The 20,245-nt window shown below is 40.4% G+C and overlaps 1 protein-coding gene across 4 annotated transcripts in view; it reads right to left on the reverse strand.

Annotated features, from left to right (window-relative positions):
• The window catches only part of LOC132397961 (transcription factor Dp-1-like), a 103,856-nt gene that overhangs the window by 14,499 nt on the left and 69,112 nt on the right, over positions 1–20,245 (reverse strand). For all 4 annotated transcript variants that reach the window (XM_059976803.1, XM_059976805.1, XM_059976802.1 and 1 more), the window contains 3 exons: positions 15,460–15,606; positions 14,305–14,373; positions 11,530–11,681 (listed from right to left, as the gene is read on the reverse strand). In XM_059976803.1, coding sequence (XP_059832786.1) covers positions 11,530–11,681; positions 14,305–14,373; positions 15,460–15,606 — 368 coding nt within the window. The remainder of the gene's footprint in view (positions 1–11,529; positions 11,682–14,304; positions 14,374–15,459; positions 15,607–20,245) is intronic.

The raw sequence follows: 20,245 nt of genomic DNA on the forward strand, positions 1-20,245 counted from the left end.
TATTCACATTATGCGCAGACTATGAGGAACATATCCCCCGCATATGAGGATAGGGTGTACTATTTTAATATGTTTATCTCAATTTTAACTTTGTAAAGGTTTCACCTGCTCTTCATAACTTAGCAGGAAGTATGTTTATGTGGACAAAAATAAACTACCCAGTCAATAATGTTGCCCAAGCTCAGCACAAGAAAAGCGACTGTGTTATCTCACCATATACTCTAATATGCTGTGAATGAATGGTCAGAATCCAAACAGATTCTGTACCCTCACCAGCAAATTTCTGGATAGCTAACAGATACTTTGCAAAATTCTGCAAAACTGTTCACTCCCAATGTGATTCTCCAGTGAAGATTCAACAAGAGCTTTGACCAGCAGCCAATCCAGACACTGGAGGTTTTGATAGGAGGGGACTTCAATCAGGTCTACTGCCAGAGGATAAAAGGCAGAAGTGTCAGTACATTGAAAAAGAGCTTTTTGGCGTGTTACTTTGACCAGCAGCCAACCGGGGTTTTGGATTGATTAGCAAGAGCAAGTTAAATGAAAGGAGGGGCAAGCACAGCAGCCATTGTCTGAGTGCACGTAGAGTGGTCATCTTGAGACTTTAGCTCTTCAAGGCTTCCGCGAAGAGAGGCTTCAGTCAGAGAAAGCAAAGTAAGTTCAAACACGAGGAAATCTGCAGATGCTGGAAATTCAAGCAACACACACAAAATGCTGGTGGAACACAGCAGGCCAGGCAGCACCTATAGGAAGAAGTACAGTCGATGTTTTGGGCTGAGACCCTTCATTAGGACTCACGAAGGGTCTCGGCCCAAAACGTCGACTGTACTTCTTCCTATAGATGCTGCCTGGCCTACTGTGTTCCACCAACATTTTGTGTGTGTTTTTTGTTCTCTTCTTTATATCTGCTCAGCTAGGACGGTAGAAATGACAGGCAGGATAGTGGCATGCCTCTCTTGTCGGATGTGGGAAGGCAGGGAGACTTCCAGTGCCTCCAGTGATAACTTCAAGAAGTGGATTCACTTGCAGCTTCTAACAAATCACGTTAAGGAGTTGGAGCTAGAACTGGATGAACTCCGGATCATTTGGGAGGCTGAGGGGGTGATAGATCAGACATATAGAGGAGTTACACCCAAAATGCAGGACACAGGAAACTGGGTCAGTCTGGAAGGGGAAAGGGGTTAAGGAGCCGTGTCAGAGTACCCCTGTGGCCAGTCCCTCAAAACCAGGTATATCACTTTCGGGGAGATGACCTATCAGAGGAAAGCTACAGTGGTCGAGTCTCTGGCACTGACTTTGCCTCTGTGATGCAGAAGGGAAAGTGGGGGAGGAGAAAAGGCATGCTGTGGTGATCGGGGAATGGACAGGAGTTTCTGTGGGCAAGAACGAGGTTCCCGACTGGTATGTTTCCGCCCAGGCATCAAGGTCCAGGATGTCTCATATCAAGACCTGAGCATTCTTACATGGGAGGATGAACAGCCAGAAGTCGTAGTCCAGGTAGGACCCAATTACATGGATAGGACGAATGATGAGGAGTAAGGGAGTTCATTTAAAGGGCATGACCTCCAGAGTTGTGATTTCAGGAGTGCTTCCCATGCCACATGCTAGTGAGGTTAGAACTAGGAAGATTATAGAGTTTAATATGCAGCTAAAGAGTTGGTGTGGGAGGAAGGGCATAAGAATTTTGGATCATTGGGCTTTCTTCCAGCGAAGCTGAGACCCATACAGAGAATGTGTTAAGGTTTGTTAATGCTGCACGGTGGGGTTTAAACTAGAGTTCAGCGGGATGGAAACCAGAGTGCTAGAAAAGTTAATAGAACATGTACAACATGCTGGAGGAACTCAGCAGACCGGGCAGCATCTGTGGAAACGAGCAGTCAACTTTTTGGGCCGAGACCCTTCATCAGGACTCAAGTTAATGGAGATGTTGGTAAGACTTCAGACAAAGTTAGGAATCAAAAGGTTGACCACAGTGTAACAAGTGGTCTGAGCTGCATTCAATATATTCAATGCAAAAAGTTTTGCAGGAAAGGCAAATAATAATGCTGAAGATGAGGTAGATGCTTTATAGAGGCAATATGTAGTGAGGAGAGGCTACTAAAAGGGCAAAATTGCAGTTAACAGAATAAGATGCAACGTAAAAGGTGGACATAATCGAAAAGGGTGAATACAGGACTGAAGGTGTAGTAACTGAATGTGTGCAGTATATGGAATAAGTTGGATGAACTTGCAGCACAGACTGGCAGGTATGATATTGTGGACATTACAATCAAGGCTGAGAGCTTAGCGTCCAAGGAAGTACCAAAAGGACAGGCAAGAGGCAGCATTGCTTTGCGGGTAAAATATCAAATCATTAGGGAGAGGTGACATGGGTGGGAAGATGTTGAAACATTGTGGATAGAGCTATAAGGAACTGCAAGGGTAAAAAGATGTGAGTTGTATACAGACCCCCAAACAGTAGTAAGGATGCAACCTACAAGTTACAATGAGATAGAAAATGCATGGCAAAAGGGCAATGTTACAATAGTCAAGGGGACTTCAATATGCGGGTGACTGGGAAAATCAAGTTGGTGCTGGATTCCGGGAGGGCGAATTTCTAGAGAGCCATGGACTTTCAGAGCAGCTCATGGTTAAGCCCAATAGAGGATCAGCTATTCTGGATTGGATGTTGTACAATGAAATAGAATTGATTAGGGAACTTAAAGAATCCTTAGGAGCAAGTGATCTTAATATGATCGAATTCACCCTGAAGTTTGAGAAGGAGAAGCTAAAGTCAGATGTATCAGCATTACAGTAGAGTAAAGGGAATTAGAGGCATGAAAGAGGAAGAAGTATTCTCAAGGAAAGATGACACAACTGTGGCTAACAAGAAGTTAAAGCCAACATAAAAGTCAAAAAGAGAGGACATATAATGGAGCAAAAATTTGAGGATTGAGAAGCTTTTAAAAACCAACAGAAGGCAACAAAAAGTCATTAAGGTAAAGATGGAATATGAAAGTAAGAACATCAGAACATAAGAAATAGGAGCAGGAGTAGGCCATCTGGCCCGTGGAGCCTGCTCCACCATTCAATAGGATCATGGCTAATCTGGCCATGGACTCACCTCCGCTAACCTGCCTTTTCCCCATAACCCTTAATTCTTCTGCTATGCAAAAATCTATCCAATTTCGTCTTAAATATATTTACTGTGGTAGCCTTCATTGGGCAGAGAATTCCACAGATTCAGCACTCTCTGGGAAAAGCAATTCCTCCTCATCTCCATCCTAAATTTACTCCCCTGAATCTTGAGGCTACGTCTCCTAGTTCTAATCTCACCTACAAGGAAACAACTTTCCTGCCCCTATCTTATCTATCCCTTTCATAATTTTATATGTCTCTATAAGATCTCCTCTCATCCTTCTGAATTCCAACGACTACAGCCCCAGGCGACTCAATCTCTTCTCATAGTCTAACCCCCTCATCTCTGGAATCAATCTGATGAACCTTTTCTGCACTGACTCCAAAACCAGTATAATCCTTCCTCAAGTAAGGAGACTGGAACTGTACGCAGTTCTCCAGATGCGGCCTCACCTATACAGTTGCAGCATAACCTTCCTGCTCTTAAATTCAGTTCCTCTAGCAATGAAGGCTAACATTCCATTTGCCTTCTTTGATAGCTTGCTACAACTGCAAACCAAACTTCTGCAATTCATGCACTCCCAAGTCCTTCTGCACAGCGGCATGCTACAATCTTTTACTATTTAAATAATGCGATCTTCCATTTTTCCTTCCAAAGTGTATGACCTTGCATTTACCAACATTATATTCCATCTGCCAAACCCTTGCCCACTCACTTAACCCATCTACACCTCTCTCAGACTCTCCATATCTTCTACACAATTTGCTCTTCCACTCTATTTAGTGTCATCAGAAACTAATAAACACTACACTCTGTCTCCTTCTCCAGATCGTTAATGTATATCGTGAACAGTTGCAGGCCCAGCACTGACCCTTACGGCACACCACTCACCATTGATTGCCAACCAGAGTAACGCCCATGTATCCCAACTCTCTGGTGTCTATAAGTTAACCAATCCTCTATCCATGCTAATACATCACTCCCAGTTCTATGCATCCTTATCTTATGGATAAGTGTTTAGTGTGGTACCTTATCAAATGCCTTCAGGAAATGCAGGTAAATAATGTCTATCTGTTCCCGTATCCACTGTGCTTGTTATAGCCTCAAAGAACTTCAGTAAGTTTGTCAAATAGGACCTGCCTTTGCTGAATCCACAATGTGTCTGCCTGATTGATCCATTCCTTTCCAGATGCCTTGCTATTTCTTCTTTAATGATAGCTTCACGCATTTTCGCAACTACAGATGTTAAACTAACTGACCTATAGTTACCTGCCTTTTGCCTACATCCTTCTTTTGAACAGTGGCATGATATTCCCATTCTTCCAATCCTCCGGAACCTGCACTGAGTCCAGAGGATTACAGTATTGGCTATAAGCTAGCCAATAATATTGAGGATACCAAAAATTTCTTCAAATACATAAACTGTAAAAGAGAGGCCACAGTAGATACTAGACCACTGGAAAACAATGTTGGAGAGGTAGTAATGGGGGAAAATGAATTAGTGGACAAACAGAATAAGTATTTTTGCATCAAACTTCACTGTGGAAGACAGTAGCAGCATGGTGGAAGTTCCAGGTGTCATGGGTCATGAAGTTACCATAATTATAGAGAAGGTTCTTGGGAAACTGAAAGGTCTGAAGGTAGTTAAGTCAGCTGGACCTGATGGTGTACACCCCAGAGTTCTGAAACAGGTGGCTGAAGAGATCACGGAAGCATTAGTAGTGATCTTTCAAGAATCACTAGATTCTGGAATGGTTCCAGAAGATTGGAAAATTGAAAATGTCACTCCACTCTTCAAGAGGGGATCTATAGGCCAGTTAGGTTGACTTCAGTGGTTGGGAAGGTCTTGGAGTTGATTATTAAGGATGAGGTCCTCAGGGTACTTGGAGGCAAATGATAAAATATGCTATAGTCAGCATGGCTTTTTCAAGGGAAAATCTTGCCTGACAAATCTGTTGGAACTCTTTGAAGAAATAACGAGCAGAATAGACAAAGGAGAATCAGTTGATGTGTACTTGGATTTTCAGAAGGCCCATGACAAGGTGCCACACATAAAGCTGGTTAACAAGCTACGAGAATGGGCAAACAAATGACTGATAGTAGTGATGTTCCTTAGGGGTCAGTACTGGAGCTGCTACTTTTCACATTGTTTGTCAATGATTTGGATAATGGAATTGATAGCTTTGTAACAAGCTGCGGATGATATGAAGATAAGTGGATAAGGCTGAGAAAGAAATGCGACAGCAGCAGGAATACAGTGTTGGGAAATGTATGATAATGTGTTTTGGTAAAAGGAACAATAGTGCGGAGTATCACCTAAATGAGGTGAAGGTTCAAACATCAGAGGTGCAGAATGACTTAAAAGTTCTTGTGCAAGATTCCCAAAAAGTTAATTCACAGGTTGAGTCTGTGGTAAGGTGGCAAATGCAATGTTGACATTTAATTCAAGGGGAATAGAATATAAAAGCAAGGCAATAATCCTGAGCCTTTATAAGACACTAGTCTGGCCGCATTTGGAATATAGTCAACAGCTTTGGGCCCCATACCACAAAAAAGATGCGCAAGATTGCATTGGAGTGTCCAGAGGAGGTTTGCGAGGATAATTCCAGGAAGGAAGAGGTTAAGATACGAGGAGCATTTGAGCTGGTACTCACTGGAATTTAGAAGAATGCGTGGGGATCTCAATGAAACCTACCAAACGTTGAAAGGACTAGATAGGGTGAATGTGGAAAGGATGTTTCCTATGGTGGGGGGTATCCAGAACTAGAGAGCACAACCTCAAAATTGAAGGGTGACCTTTTAGAACAGAGGTAGGGAAGAATTTTTTAAAGCCAGAAAGTAGTGTATCTGTGGAATACTCTGCCACAGACTGCAGTGGAGACCGAGTCTGTGGGTATACTTAAGGCGAAAGTTGATAGTTTCCTGATCAGTCAGGGCATCAAAGGATATGGCGGAGCAGACTCGATGGGCTGAAAGGCCTAATTCTGCTCCTATGTCGTAAAGTCTTGTATTCCATGTGGAGAGAAAATACAAAAATATGAGGTGAAAAAGGACTTGGGAGTGCTTGTGCAGGATTCCCTAAAGGGTAATTTGTAGGCCAAGTCTATGATGGGGAAGGCAAATGCAATTTAGCACTCATTTCAAGAGGACTAGAATATAAAAGCAAGGATGTAATGTTGAGACTTTATAAAGCACTGGTGAGGCCTCACAGAGTATTGTGAGCAGTTTTGGGATATGTTCAAACTGGAGAGGGTTCAAAGGAGGTTCATGAAAATGTTTGCAGGACTGTATGGCTGTTTCCTGTGATGGGAGAATCTAAGACCAGAGGACTGCCTCAGAATAGAAGGGTGTCCTTTTAAAACAGTGATGAGCAGTTATTTCTTTAGCTAGAGAGTGGCGAATCTATGGAATCCTTTGCCACAGGCCTCTTTGGAGGCCAAATCTTTAAGTATACTTAAGGCAATTCTTGATTGGTCAGGGCATAAAGGGTTACAGAGAGAAGGTAGGAGAATGAGGTTGAGAGGAAAACTGGATTAGCCATGATGAAATGGCGGAGAAGACTCGATGGACCAAATGGCCTAATTGTGCTTCCATACCTTATGGCAACAGGAGGAATATAACATATCCTGAAAGTGAGATATTAAAGTTGGTCCTTTCACACATACAGACTCAGTGAACACAGAACTCTACAGCACAATACAGGCCCATTGACTGACAATGTTGTGCTGATCTTTTAAACTACTCCATGCTCAATCTAATCCTTCCTCACTGCACAACCTTCCATTTTTCTTTCATCCATGTGCCTATCCTAGTGTCTTAAATGTCCCTAATGCCTAATGTACTTGCCTCTATCATCACCAGTGCATTCCAGGCACCTACCAATCTTTTAAAAAACCTTATGCTTGAAACCCCCCCCCCCCCCATACTTTCCTCCAGTCACCTTAAAAGTATGGCCTCTTGTATTAGCCACTGCCATACTGGGGAATAAAAGGTGCTGGCTATTCATGCTACCCATGTCTCTTATTATCTGGTGAACCTCACATCCAATGTTCTGTCTAATTTGTAATGACCAATGTGCACAAAAATCTTGCGCTGTGCATTTTTTTTGCCCAGTGACAACAGCACTTGCACACTGAATTTTATTTATACATACACACACACACACGTATTCATTCTAATAGCTAGCAAAACACTGTCGATAAAATCCTTGATCTCCTCTGGGTTTGACTGTTATCGCTCTTGGTCATCTGCACTCTCACAAATCATACACAGCAGACCTGCTGTGGGTAATGAAGAATTTCTGATGGTGCTCAATGGGGACTCCCTCGAGTTCATATGTGTAAAGTTTAATTACTACCTTTGATGTCTCTCTTTTCTCTTTTCAAGGTGGATGGGGTTCAGTTGAAGACCCTGACCTGGAGTTATACTACTACTTCAGTTCTTTGCAGTGGTGGGACTTGCTCTCAGAGGCTCACAATCGGCTGCTTTTTGAAATCCCCAGGATGCGGTCCAGAAGACGAGAATGCCCCCAGGATTCTGAGGCTTTATGGCCCAGTGGACGGGTTGATTCTATGCTGGTGCCACCAACTGAAGTGTCACGGGAGAAAAACTGAACATCGGGAGGAACAGATCAGCTGTCTGAGGCTCTGTACTCAGCAAGTTGTGCTCTCTCAGTGGTGGAAGGAGTTTGCTGCTGATTCTAGAATTGAGAGACTCATAGGGAAAACAGTGATGTGACAGACTTCTAACACTGTAAATCTGTGAGTTGTTTTGTTCTGTCTCCCCTCCCGCTATGAAAAGGGACACCTGTGTTTGTGAAGAACATGGATTGCAGGATGTGTATTGTATACATTCCTGATATTAAATATAACAATTACAGCACAGAAACAGGCCATCTCGGCCCATCTAGTCTGTGCTGAACGCTAACTCTCACCTACTCCCACTGACCTGCACTCAGCCCATAACCTTCCATTCCTTTCCTGTCCATATACCTATCCAATTTTTTTAAATGACAATATCGAACCTGCCTCTACCACTTCTACTGGAAGCTTGTTCCACACAGCTACCACTCTCTGAGTAAAGAAGTTCCCCCTCATGTTAACCCTAAACTTTTGCCCCTTAACTCTCATGTCCTCTTGTTTGAATCTCCCCTACTCTCAATGGGAAAAGCCTATCCACGTCAACTCCTTCTATCCCCCACATAAATTTTAAATACCTCTATCAAGTCCCCCCTCAACTTTCTATGCGCCAAAGAATAAAGACCTAACTTGTTCAACCTTTCTCTGTAACTTAGGTGCTGAAACCCAGGTAACGTTCTAGTAAATCTCCTCTGTACTCTCTATATTTTGTTGACATCTTTCCTATAATTCGGTGACCAGAACTGTACACAATACTCCAAATTTGGCCTCACCAATGTCTTGTAGAATTTTAACATTACATCCCAACTCCTATACTCAATGCTCTGATTTATAAAGGCCAGCATACGAAAAGCTTTCTTCACCACCCTATCCACATGAGATTCCACCTTCAGGGAACTATGCACCATTATTCCTAGATCACTCTGTTCTACTGCATTCCTTAATGCCCTACCATTTACCATGTTATGTCTTATTTTGATTATTCCTACCAAAATGTAGCAAGTCACACTTATCAGCATTAAACTCCATCTGCCATCTTTCAGTCCACTCTTCTAAATGGCCTAAATCTCTGCAAGCTTTGAAAACCTACTTCATTATCCAGAATCCCAACTATCTTAGTATCATCTGCATACTTACTGATCCAATTTACCACCCCATCATCCAGATCATTAATGTGTATGACAAACAACATTGGACCCAGTACAGATCACTGAGGCACACCACTAGTCATCGGCTTCCAACCTAACAAACAGTTATCCACCACTACTCTCTGGCATCTCCCATCCAGCCACTGTTGAATTCATTTTACTACTTCAATATTAATACCTAACGATTGAACCTTCCTCACTAACCTTGTCAAAGGCCTTACTGAAGTCCATATAGACAACATCCACTGCTTTACCCTCGTCAACTTTCCTAGTAACCTCTTCAAAAAATTCAGTAAGATTTGTCAAACATGACCTTCCACGCACAAATCCATGTTGACTGTTCCTAATCAGACCCTGTCTATCCAGATAATTATAGATACCATCTCTAAGAATACTTTCCATTAATTTACCCACCACTGACGTCAAACTTACAGGCTGTTAATTGCTAGGTTTACTCTTAGAAGCCTTTTTGAACAATGGAACCACATGAGCAATATGCCAATCCTCCGGCACCATCCCCATTTCTAATGACATTTGAAATATTTCTGTCAGAGCCCCTGCTATTTCTACACTAACATCCCTCAAGGTCCTAGGGAATATCCTGTCAGGACCCGGAGAATTGTCCAATTTTATATTCTTTAAAAGTGCCAGTACTTCCTCTTCTTTAATCATCATTGTTTCCATAACTACCCTACTTGTTTCCCTTATCTTACACAATTCAATATCCTTCTCCTTAGTGAATACCGAAGAAATTGTTCAAAATCTCTCCCATCTCTTTTGGCTCCGCACATTCTGATTCCACTCTGATTCTCTAAGGGACCACTTTTATCCCTCACTATCCTTTTGCTATTAATATAACTGTAGAAACCCTTTGGATTTATTTTCACTTTACTTGCCAAAGCAACCTCATATCTTCTTTTAGCTTTTCTAATTTCTTTCTTAAGATTCTTTTTACATTCTTTATATTCCTTGAGCACCTCATTTACTCCATGCTGCCTACATTTAAATGAAACTATTTTCTCGCCGGAGCTTTTGCACACCACCCATATGCAATTTACTTGCTAAATGACGCTTTAAAAAGTCAAGTTTCCAGATATCACTCCACTTCTTCCCACTTGCAAATTCTCTAGCAACTTTTGCACCATGACAATATACGCAGGTAACACCAGTTTCTGATCTGCACATAAATATTTCTTGTAGCTGTACACTGCTGACCTCAAGAGCTTTTGATGTAGCAGTTTCTATAGCTTCATTAAGCCAATCTGCTTAAAAAACAGTATCTGTAAGCCAGATCTAAAATCTGCAAATACTCAAAAACTCCATGTGGTCAACACCATCCACAATAGAAAATGGAAAAGGAAATGCGATTGTGTACGTTTGTGAAATATACTAAACATGATAGAAGGTGACAACCTTTTGTGCACTTTAAAGTTCTTTGTGCGCTAGAAGCAAAAGATGTATGCACATCCACACCCTAGAGGGAACATTGCTCTCATCCTTCTTTGGTCCAAAGAAAAAGCTCAAGCCTACTCTGCCTTTCATCATAAGACATACTCTAATCCAGGCAGCAGCATGGCACCCTTCCTATAATGAGGAAACCAATACTGAGCACCATATTCCAAAGTATGGTCTAACCTGTTTTAGAGCTGCAACATTACCTTATGGCTTTTGAACTCAATCCCTTGACTAATGAAGGTCAACAAGCCTTCTCAACCACCTTATCAACTTATGCTGCAACTCTGAGGGACCTACAGACATAAGCCCCAAGATGCATGTTTGTCTACAATGCTAAGAATCCTGCTATAAACTTTGTAATGTGCCATCAAGTTTAATCTTCCAAGGTGTATCAATTCACACTTTTCTGGATTGAACTCCATGTCACTTCTCAGCACAGCATCCTGTCAATGCATGACAACCGTCACTACCCACAAAGCTACCAACCTTCCATCATATACATTACCTTGCCACATACCAGTCCAGACCTGGATCATAACTAGGATTTTCCACACTGTCATAGACTGCTTTATTGCCTAAGTTTTTAAACTCAGCATCTAGCATCCTACCTTTAACTATAAAGTAAATGTCAGTAAATGAACACTATTGTTTGAAGGAATTCCTATAACAAAGCCATGGGCATAGGGTGGTGGACCTTCCAATGAGCCTTCCTTTATACAAGTTATAACTTCAACTAGCACATTTTTTTCCCAGGTGATTCCAATTGATTTCAATTTTGCTGGATCCCCCTGAAATTTCACACTATGAAATATTTCTTTGAATATAAAAGAATTTAGTCTCATCTTCAAGACTATTTAATTAGAGATAAAAGAAGCATGCATTTTACTTCAAGCAATTTGCCCACAACTTGATTTGCAAAATGAAAAGTTTCAGAGTTAGGGGGGAGAAAAACAGTAAAATACTAATTTAAAAAAAAAAGTTTACCAAGACTATAGGTTGATGTCTTTAAAAAAATCTATACCAAATGTAACTATTTACACAACTAATCTCAATGATCATATCACAATGAATAGTGGATTTAAATTTGAGGAATTTACTTTTCTGAAAGGCATCCATCTCAAGGTACTTGATTAATGAACCAGCTAAGTCACACAGATTTTACTGTACTTACTTATCAGGAGAGATACTGCAGTCTATGATTGTTTTTTTGCTGGTGTTGACCAATATGAAGGGCAGTTGAATGGCAGTATTGGGAGGAGGAACCCTGCCAGATTGTTGCTCTACAAGGCGATTTCGTTGAACCAGGTTCTTAAAGGCAATTTGCTGCAAAAGAGAAATTACTCCAATATACATTTCGCATTTTGTACTTGGTAATGCCCATTAATAGTCATAGTTTTGATTTCTTTTTTTCAGATTCTTCATTGTTAATCTCAAATGTATCCTACTACTCAGCCTTAGGCAAAGGATACTAGTATACTCTCTTCAGAACATAAGATATAGGAGCAGAATTAGGCCACTTGGCCCATCGTTTCTGCTCTGCCATTGATTTATTATCCCTTTCAATCCCATTCTCCTGCCTTCTCCCCATAACTTTTAATGCCCTGACTAATCAAGAACCCATCAATCTCTGCATTAAGTATACTCAATGACCTGGCCTCCGCAGCAATTAGTTCCACAGGCTCACCATCCTCAGGCTAAAGAAATTCCTCCTCCTCTGTTTTAAGTAAGTGTTGCTCCATTCTGAGATTGTGCTCCCTGGTCCTAGACAAACCCATTATAAGAAACACCCTCTCCACATCCAATCTACCCAGGACTTTCATTTGATAAGATTCAATGAGATCTCCCCTCATTCTTCTGAACTCCAGCAAGTACAGGCCCAGAGTCATTAAATGCCCCTCATACATTAACCCTTTCATCCTTGGAATCATTCTTCTGAAGTTCTCCGGACTCTCCCCAGTGCACCACATTTTTCTTTGATAATGGGCCCCAAACTGCTCACAATATTACAAGTGTAATCTGACCACTGCCTTATAAAGTCTCAACTCCCTTGCCCTTGTATTCTAGTCCCCGCAAAATGAATACTAACTAAATTTATCTTTCTTACTGCTGACTATTTTACTCTCTATATATCTTTTTAAAACTTCTGGTATCCTCTTTTTTATTATTGGCTAGCTTACCTTCATATTCATCTTTTCTCTACTTATGGTTTTCTAGTTGTTTTGTTGGTTTTTAAATAGCTTCCCAATCAGAGGATTCCACTAATTTTTGATTTCTTATATACCCTTTTTTATGCTGACTTTGACTTCCCTTGTCAGCCAGTGCCTCACCCTCCCTTTATAATACTTCTTCATCTTTAGGATGCATCTATCCTGCACCTTCTGAACTGCCCCCAAAAAATACAGCAATCATCCCCACTAGTGTTCTCTTCCAATCAACTTTGGCCAGCTCCTCTCTTATGCCTCCAATTCCCTTTACTCCATTGTAAAACTGATACATCTGACTTTATCTTCTTCACAAACTGCAGGGTGAATTGTATCAAATTGTTATCACTGCCTCCTAAGGGTTCCTTTATCTTAAGATCCCTAATCAAACCTGGTTCATGGCAACACCCAATCCAAAAGACATAGGAGCAGAAGTAAGTCATTTGGCCCATCAAGTCTGCTCCACCACTCAATCATGGGCTGGTCCAATTCTTCCAGTCATTCCCACTTCCCTGCCTTCTCCCCATACCCTTTGATGCCCTGGCTAATCAAGAACCTATCCATTTCTGCTTAAATGCACCCAATGACTTGGCTTTCACAGCCGATCATGGCAACAAATTCCACAGATTTACCACTCTCTGACTAAAGTAATTTAACCATATCATTTCTCTGCATCTCTGTTCTAAATGGATGTCCTTCAATCCTGAAGCTGTGCCCTCTTGTCCTGGACTCCCTTACCATGAAAAAAAAAACTGTTCAGGCCTTTTAACAGTTGAAACATTTCGATGAGATCCCCCCCCCCCCCCCCCACCACCTCATTCTCCTGAATGCCAGGGAATACCGCCTAAGAGCTGTCAGATATTGCCTTCCCCCAGTGGGCTCAACCACAGGCTACACTGAAAAGCAATCTTGCAGGCTTACTACAAATTCACTCTCTTGGGACCCAGCACAAACCTGATTTTCCCAATCTACTTGCATATTGAAATGTTCCATGACTATCATAAATTGCTCTTATTACATGCTTTTTCTATCTCTCATTGTAATTTATATTCCACATCCTGCCTGCTGGTTGGAGGGCTGTAAATAACTTCCATCATTGTCTTTACCATCTCACAAGAATGCTATACCTTCGAACCCTATGCTACCTCTTAAGGATTTGATTTCATTTTACCAACAGAGTCACCCCACTCCCTCTGCTTACCTGCCTGTGCAGTCAATACAAAGCATGTAATAAGACCAATATTATGATAGTCATGAAGCATTTGGATATTAAGCTCCCAAGTATGATCTTCAGCCATGACTCAGTGATCTCTTCAGACAGCACCCAGCAGTTTTTTTTAAAAATGTAACTACGTAATTAAGGTGAAAGGGTAATTTCAAAGGAGGTGTGAGGAGCAAGTTTTCTTTTTAATATGCAGAGAGTAGTAGATGCCTGGAAGGTGTTCTCTGCTGTGATGATAGAGGCAGATTAGGGACTTTTAAGAGATGTTTAGATAGGCACACAAATGTGAGGAAAATAGAAGGATGTGGTCATTGTATAGGTAGAGGAGATTAGTTTAGATGGCTATATGGTTACTAATTTAATTGGTATGGCTCAACATTCTGGGCAGACGGGCCTGTTCCTATGCTGTTGCATGTTCTATTATTTTGTTCAGCCTATACTAGTAAACTATTGGTAATAGATTTTAACTATTAACATGCTACTAAATAAATCTTCATAGTGTTGAAAATCTTTGAAATAGTACCTGCAGAAGCAACTCCTTAAGTTGTAACTGCTTCTGTTTAATCATCTCCAGTTTCCTCCGCTTCTCCATCTAGTCACATAAAAACAAAAATGCCAACACTTGCTGAAAGCTGCAAACTAGTCTGCTATTGTGGTATAATTATTGTAAAATTTCAGATTTAAGAAGCATTTTCAAGCAAAATTTAACCACAATGCCACACAAGGAGATATCCCTCTTGCTTGTAGAGGGATAGTTAAAAAAAAAATTAAGGGGCTTATGGAAGGAACTTATAGTGCCCAAAACCAAGACAGATGAAAACAAGATTATCAATTATACTGCAATTAGAATCAGACATGTCAATAGGCTCAAATGAAAGCCTCAAAAGACTGAAGACAATTCGAAGCTAAATTTAACCCTTCCATAAGTTAAATAAGGATAGTTAAGTAAATTAACCCAATAGTAAGAATATGTTCAGAGACAAATCAAAGAATTTCCTTTCATTAACAAGAACTATATTCTGCAAAATGAAGAACAAAGCATTACAGAGACATACAAAGTGTATAAAATACAAGCAGTGAGGTAGAGCTAATAAATTTTTCACTCATGCTAAATGGGGTGCTAACTGGGTGCCAATATATAAAAAACTTAACAGCTCAACCTCAGTCAAAATGTTCAACAACAGCACTGGTAGGTGGAAATCAACCAGAGCAAAACAGAAAAGGAAATTTGGAAGCAGAGTGTCAAAAGAAAAGCAACAGAAGACAAAAAAAAAACTGAACAATGAAGAGACACTATTGAAGCTAACAGAAACTGTCAGGGGTGGTGGTCAGGGCAGAAACATTATAGACTTGAGATATTTATGTACGCTCATGAATGTGAAGTAAAGGAAGCAAATGACGGCAGAAGACCCTTCATGAGAATATTAAATTTGGTTTCTCACTTTTCTAGTTTAGGGAATGAACATGCTGCTTTGCATGCTGAGCATTTCCAGTATTTTCTGCTTTTATTTCAGATTTCCAGCATCTGCTGTCTTTTGCTTTTCAAATCACTGATATGAGTGCACACTAAACCAGAATTAAAGAAATTTTCTGTCAGAATGTGCTGAAATATCTTGGTATGCAGATGGTAGACATATAGTTTGTTTAAGGGAGTCACACACAGACATTCTTATCTTACCTCCAGATTCTGACACTCTTGAGCTGAATTTGTGGGGAGTCCTATCCACTTGATTTCTTTCTTCTCTTTGGAGATTATGTTCATTGCCATGAGCACATTCAATGCATCATATACACGACGTCTTATATTTTTTTGATCATACCCCTGCTGTGAATTAGAATACAAAAATACTTTCTCATTAAAAAAATAATGTGGAATGAACTTGTTTCACTAAAAAGAAAATCACATCACATGTTAGATGCAAATGTACCACTCTACTATGGATCCATTTCTGTTTTCTTTTAACAATAAAGTTGGAATAGAACTGCAGTTATTCTCTTTAGAGCATGGCTGGCCCAGGCAGGATAAAGAGAATAAAAATGTTCTGACTAGCATATTGTGCAAAGAGTTGAGAAAACTTTTATATACTTTCAAAGTTTATCAAAACAAGTATCACCTTCACGACTGAATTAAAGAGGCACTCAATAGAAACATTTTAAATGGTTATGGGGAATCAGTTGTCACATGAGACACTCTAGGAGCCAGCATAGACTCAACAGACCAGTTACGGTATTCTGTGCCATAAGTACTCTATAATTCTAACCTTTGAGAAGTCCAGCAAGCCATCCCCAAATGGGAGAGGAACAATTAAATCACAGCTGATTAGCTTGCTTAAACTATATAAACAAGGTTATCTTCCAATTCTTACCTGTGAACAGGGATAAACAAAGACTGCAACTGGTAAGGCAAATAAAGGAATTTTCGAAGACCCCTAAGTTAGAAATTCTTGCTAATACAGGATAAAAAATTTTTGAGCACTAACATGATGTGACAGATAGAAAATTCTATAAGGCATTGGGAAGTTTCTCATGCAGTTCTCATGTATGCACCACATACAGTTCTAAAAAGTGACCTCACACATGTAATGAACATAAATTAATGAAAAATAGAAAAACACTGCAGAAAGCGAAAAATTAAGATCTTGTATTGAAAGAGTGGATTCCTCGGAGTGAAAATCTGGCTGACCATGAAACAAGCAGAGATCTATCCCAATGAACTGAAAATTGAAGGTAATTATGAATATTTCTCAGGATGATTGCAGAAATTTAAGAAAAGGCATGGCATTAAATTTTTTAAAGACTTGTGGTGAAAAAACGTTTACTGATCACAAAACAGCAGAGAAATTCAATGATGCGTTTGCCAAGATTACTTTTGATGAAAAGCTAACATGCTGAATGGCTGCAACATACATACAGTGACGAACTAATGTAAGTCAAAGACTGGTGAGCATATGAATTCAGAGTTGGGAATGACAGCGATCCCAAACAGTCACTGGCTGTTCACCTGGGCAGTTGAGGTAGTGATAGCTTACCTTTTTGATGGTTCAACGTACACATTGTTTCATACACAAAATTATTAAAAATATTATATAAAATGACATTCAGGATATACGTATAAGTTATATATGTAATGTAAATGGATTTTCTGTTTAAGCCTGGGTCCTGTTCAGAAGGTATCTCATTGTACTGATGCAAATATACGAAAAAGTACAAAAATTAGAAACACTTTCAGCCCTAAGCATTTCTGATAAGGGGTGCTCAACCTGTAATTTTGTTACAGCAATGTCACTTTTCTCTTAAAGTAGGCTGAAAACAGCTAAATAAAAATCAAAAATTGTCAATGAATAAAACAGGACTACTGAAATGATAATGCACCATAACTGAACATGTGTGGTTGACATTAACAGACCACATACCTAAAACTTTACAACCACTGTAAACCAAGCAACTTGGCTGGAATTTTAGCCCCTCCTGTCTAGGAACATTGAAGCCAATTGTGACAATAACATCACAAATGCAGATTCAAGGGTGATAATATGCTGGCTTATTTATTAATATAATGTGTCATGCTAAATTAAGAGTTATTCGATTTTCCCAACTCCATCAATCGCAACATCTAATTGAGAAATACAGTCGGTCCTGCTTTCCCGCAGGGGATTGGTTCTGAGATCCCCCACGGATACCAAAAAATGCAGATGCTCAAGTCCTTTATTTAAACTGTCTCAGTGCGGTGGTCTTTAGGACCACTGTCAGGATGAAGGGTCTCGGCCCGAAACGTCGACAGTGCTTCTCTTTATAGATGCTGCCTGGCCTGCTGTGTTCCACCAGCATTTTGTGTGTGTTGCAGATAATTCATACTTATTTTCCGTGTTAATGATACACACAGCAGTCTTTGAAAAATTTTCATTAAACAAGTTTAAATTAAATAAAATTTAAAAGTAGCAAGAATCTTTTCACCCAAGGAAATATTTGCTTCACATCCTGGTTGATAAGCAGCATACAAAGTTGTACACACTTTGTACAAACTCAGTGTCCTACAAGGACCTGCCTAACTATTCATTTAACGAATCAAATAACAAATAAAGAACAGCCGATGTTTACCAGAAAACAGACTGATGGCACAACAAGTTATGAAATGGCCAACAGCATAAAATTACAAAAAAAACTGATAGTTAATTGAATTACATAAACCAGCCTTTCTCAAATCTTTTTGCCCTGCAGGAACCCTTGAAATAATTTTCAGGTTTCAAGGAACCCCTGCATAAAAATTATTATACCTGGAGCTCATGGTACGTTAGCATGATCAGTAACTTGTAGATATAATGATCCAAAAATAATTTTCAATGCTTCTTTGAGTAGAGAATGAATTTTTAGCCAACCTTTCCTGAAAAGAGATATATAAGCTTAGCTTACTTTTCTTGAAATTACTTTCTTTCTCTTCCATAAATTAAAAAAATACACAAGGCAAGCATAATAAATTTCTGATCTCTTTAGATAAGCACACACTGAATTCACCTTCAACTGAAATGAGATGGATTTCTATCCTTGCTCTTGATGCTTGTTAAACAAGAAAAAGCTTGCTCACGCGTAAGAAGTTGAAAATTGCAGCAAGATGTTCACTGCTTTCATGTGAATGGCAGGATACTCTTCTTTTATAGCAATCTTGAACTTGTTCAGGGACAGATCAGTAAATCTCATCTTGAGTGCATGATCAGAGTGCAGCTCAAAGTTGTTCCTCTTCTTTCAAAGTCAAGTTCTCAGGCTGAGCAGAAGATTTAGAGAAAGGGTCCCTCACCCAGTAATACACTTTTGTTGAAAGGAAGGAAAATACTGTTCAATCTTGTTCTGCAGTTCTTCCTGGTGGTTTTCAGTAACACTAGAGATTTTCTGATATTCTTCCTCACTCTCAATCCCAAACAGCAGTGGAAGCATTTCAGGATTTCCTTTTGCAGCACGATTTTTCCAAAGATTTAGATTCCTTTTAAATACAATAATCTTGTCACTTGAAATTAAAACATTTTCTCCAGGGCCTTGCAGAGACTTGTTCAACTGGTTTATATGATGGGAAACGTCTGTTAGGTAGGCTAGTTTCTGCAGCCATTCTTCAACTTCAAAGCACTTAGCAAAATCTGGCCTACCATTTTTTGTAAGTCCTCCCAGGCTTCGGAATACCACATGGGAGAGGTAGGAGACAACTTGAGCCATCTTGCGGAGATGCCCACCATGCCCTTCCGTGACGCCCCAAAGCATTTCTTGTACAGGCTGCTCTTATACACCTTTCACTTCCTTGCCTTCGTCTTGCCAACCAGACTCACCTTAGCAATCTGTTTTACCATCTGGCAGTGGAGGTCGTCCCCAGTAGAAATCTCTTTCTGCAAGGGCCCTTCCCATGTACATTGGACAGTACCGTGCAACAGTTTCACCGACACCCCAACCTCCTGTCCATTCTGTGGCCTGGAGGAGTTACATGCTTATCTGGAGTGAGAGGTGTACAGAAGGGGCAGGTCTCTACAGGTGGGCTTGCTCCTGGGCCTGCCCCTCTTCCGAGGATACATTCGTGCTCGGCTGTCCACGGAAAGGGAGCATCCGGTCACAATGGGTATATTGGAGGATCTCTGGGAGCAGTGGGCGGCCACCCAGGGAATTGACGGTTTTATAGACAGTAGTAAACATATTTTAATTTGAATTTATTCACTGTCTTGTAAGTACTTAATGTTTGTACTTTGTGCATTTGTTGTGTAAATAAACTTTTATAGTTTTGTACAAACTATTATAGTTTTTTATGTCTGTTGTTGTACCAGTGTAGTGAAATGACTCAGATTGTAATTTCTTCATCATTAACTTTATCAGAACTGTCTGTACACCTAGAATCCTCCTCTTCAAAAATCACCACACGATATTGTGTCTTCAGAATGAAAATTTTTCTCCAATTTTCTCTGCATCAATAGAGTTTGCTCACTCCCATAAGTCAGTCAGCGCCACAGAAGGGGAAGTTGGGGGAGGTAACTCGGGAGAGAGAGGGTGATGTCACAACTTAAGTTGGGCAAGTCCATTCAATGCCTGGAAAACACACTTCATGCTCATCAGCTTACTGTCCTCCCTCCGTGCAACACAGCACTCACCAATTCTCAATTTACCATCCTTCCCTCTGCGCAAAACAGTGCTCACCAATTATCAATCTGCTATCCTTCTCTCTGTGCAAAACAGTGCTCACCAGTTATCAATGCCCTCTCCCCATCTCACGTTAAAAACTGAGAATGGACTCAAGCAAATAAATACAGTTCACTGCACACTGGGCTAAGAGACCTCTAATGTGATTGCTAATGGGGCTGCTCAATCACTACCCATCACTGCCAGCACTAGCATCGCTCATTGCCTGAAGTTCAAATAACGCTGTTTATTTTTTTTTAAATCACAATCTCTCGCAGAACCCTCAGGAACCTCTCCCTGAACCCTAGGATCCCAAG

Source organism: Hypanus sabinus, chromosome 8, assembly GCF_030144855.1.
Source record: "Hypanus sabinus isolate sHypSab1 chromosome 8, sHypSab1.hap1, whole genome shotgun sequence".
Taxonomy (NCBI): domain Eukaryota; kingdom Metazoa; phylum Chordata; class Chondrichthyes; order Myliobatiformes; family Dasyatidae; genus Hypanus; species Hypanus sabinus.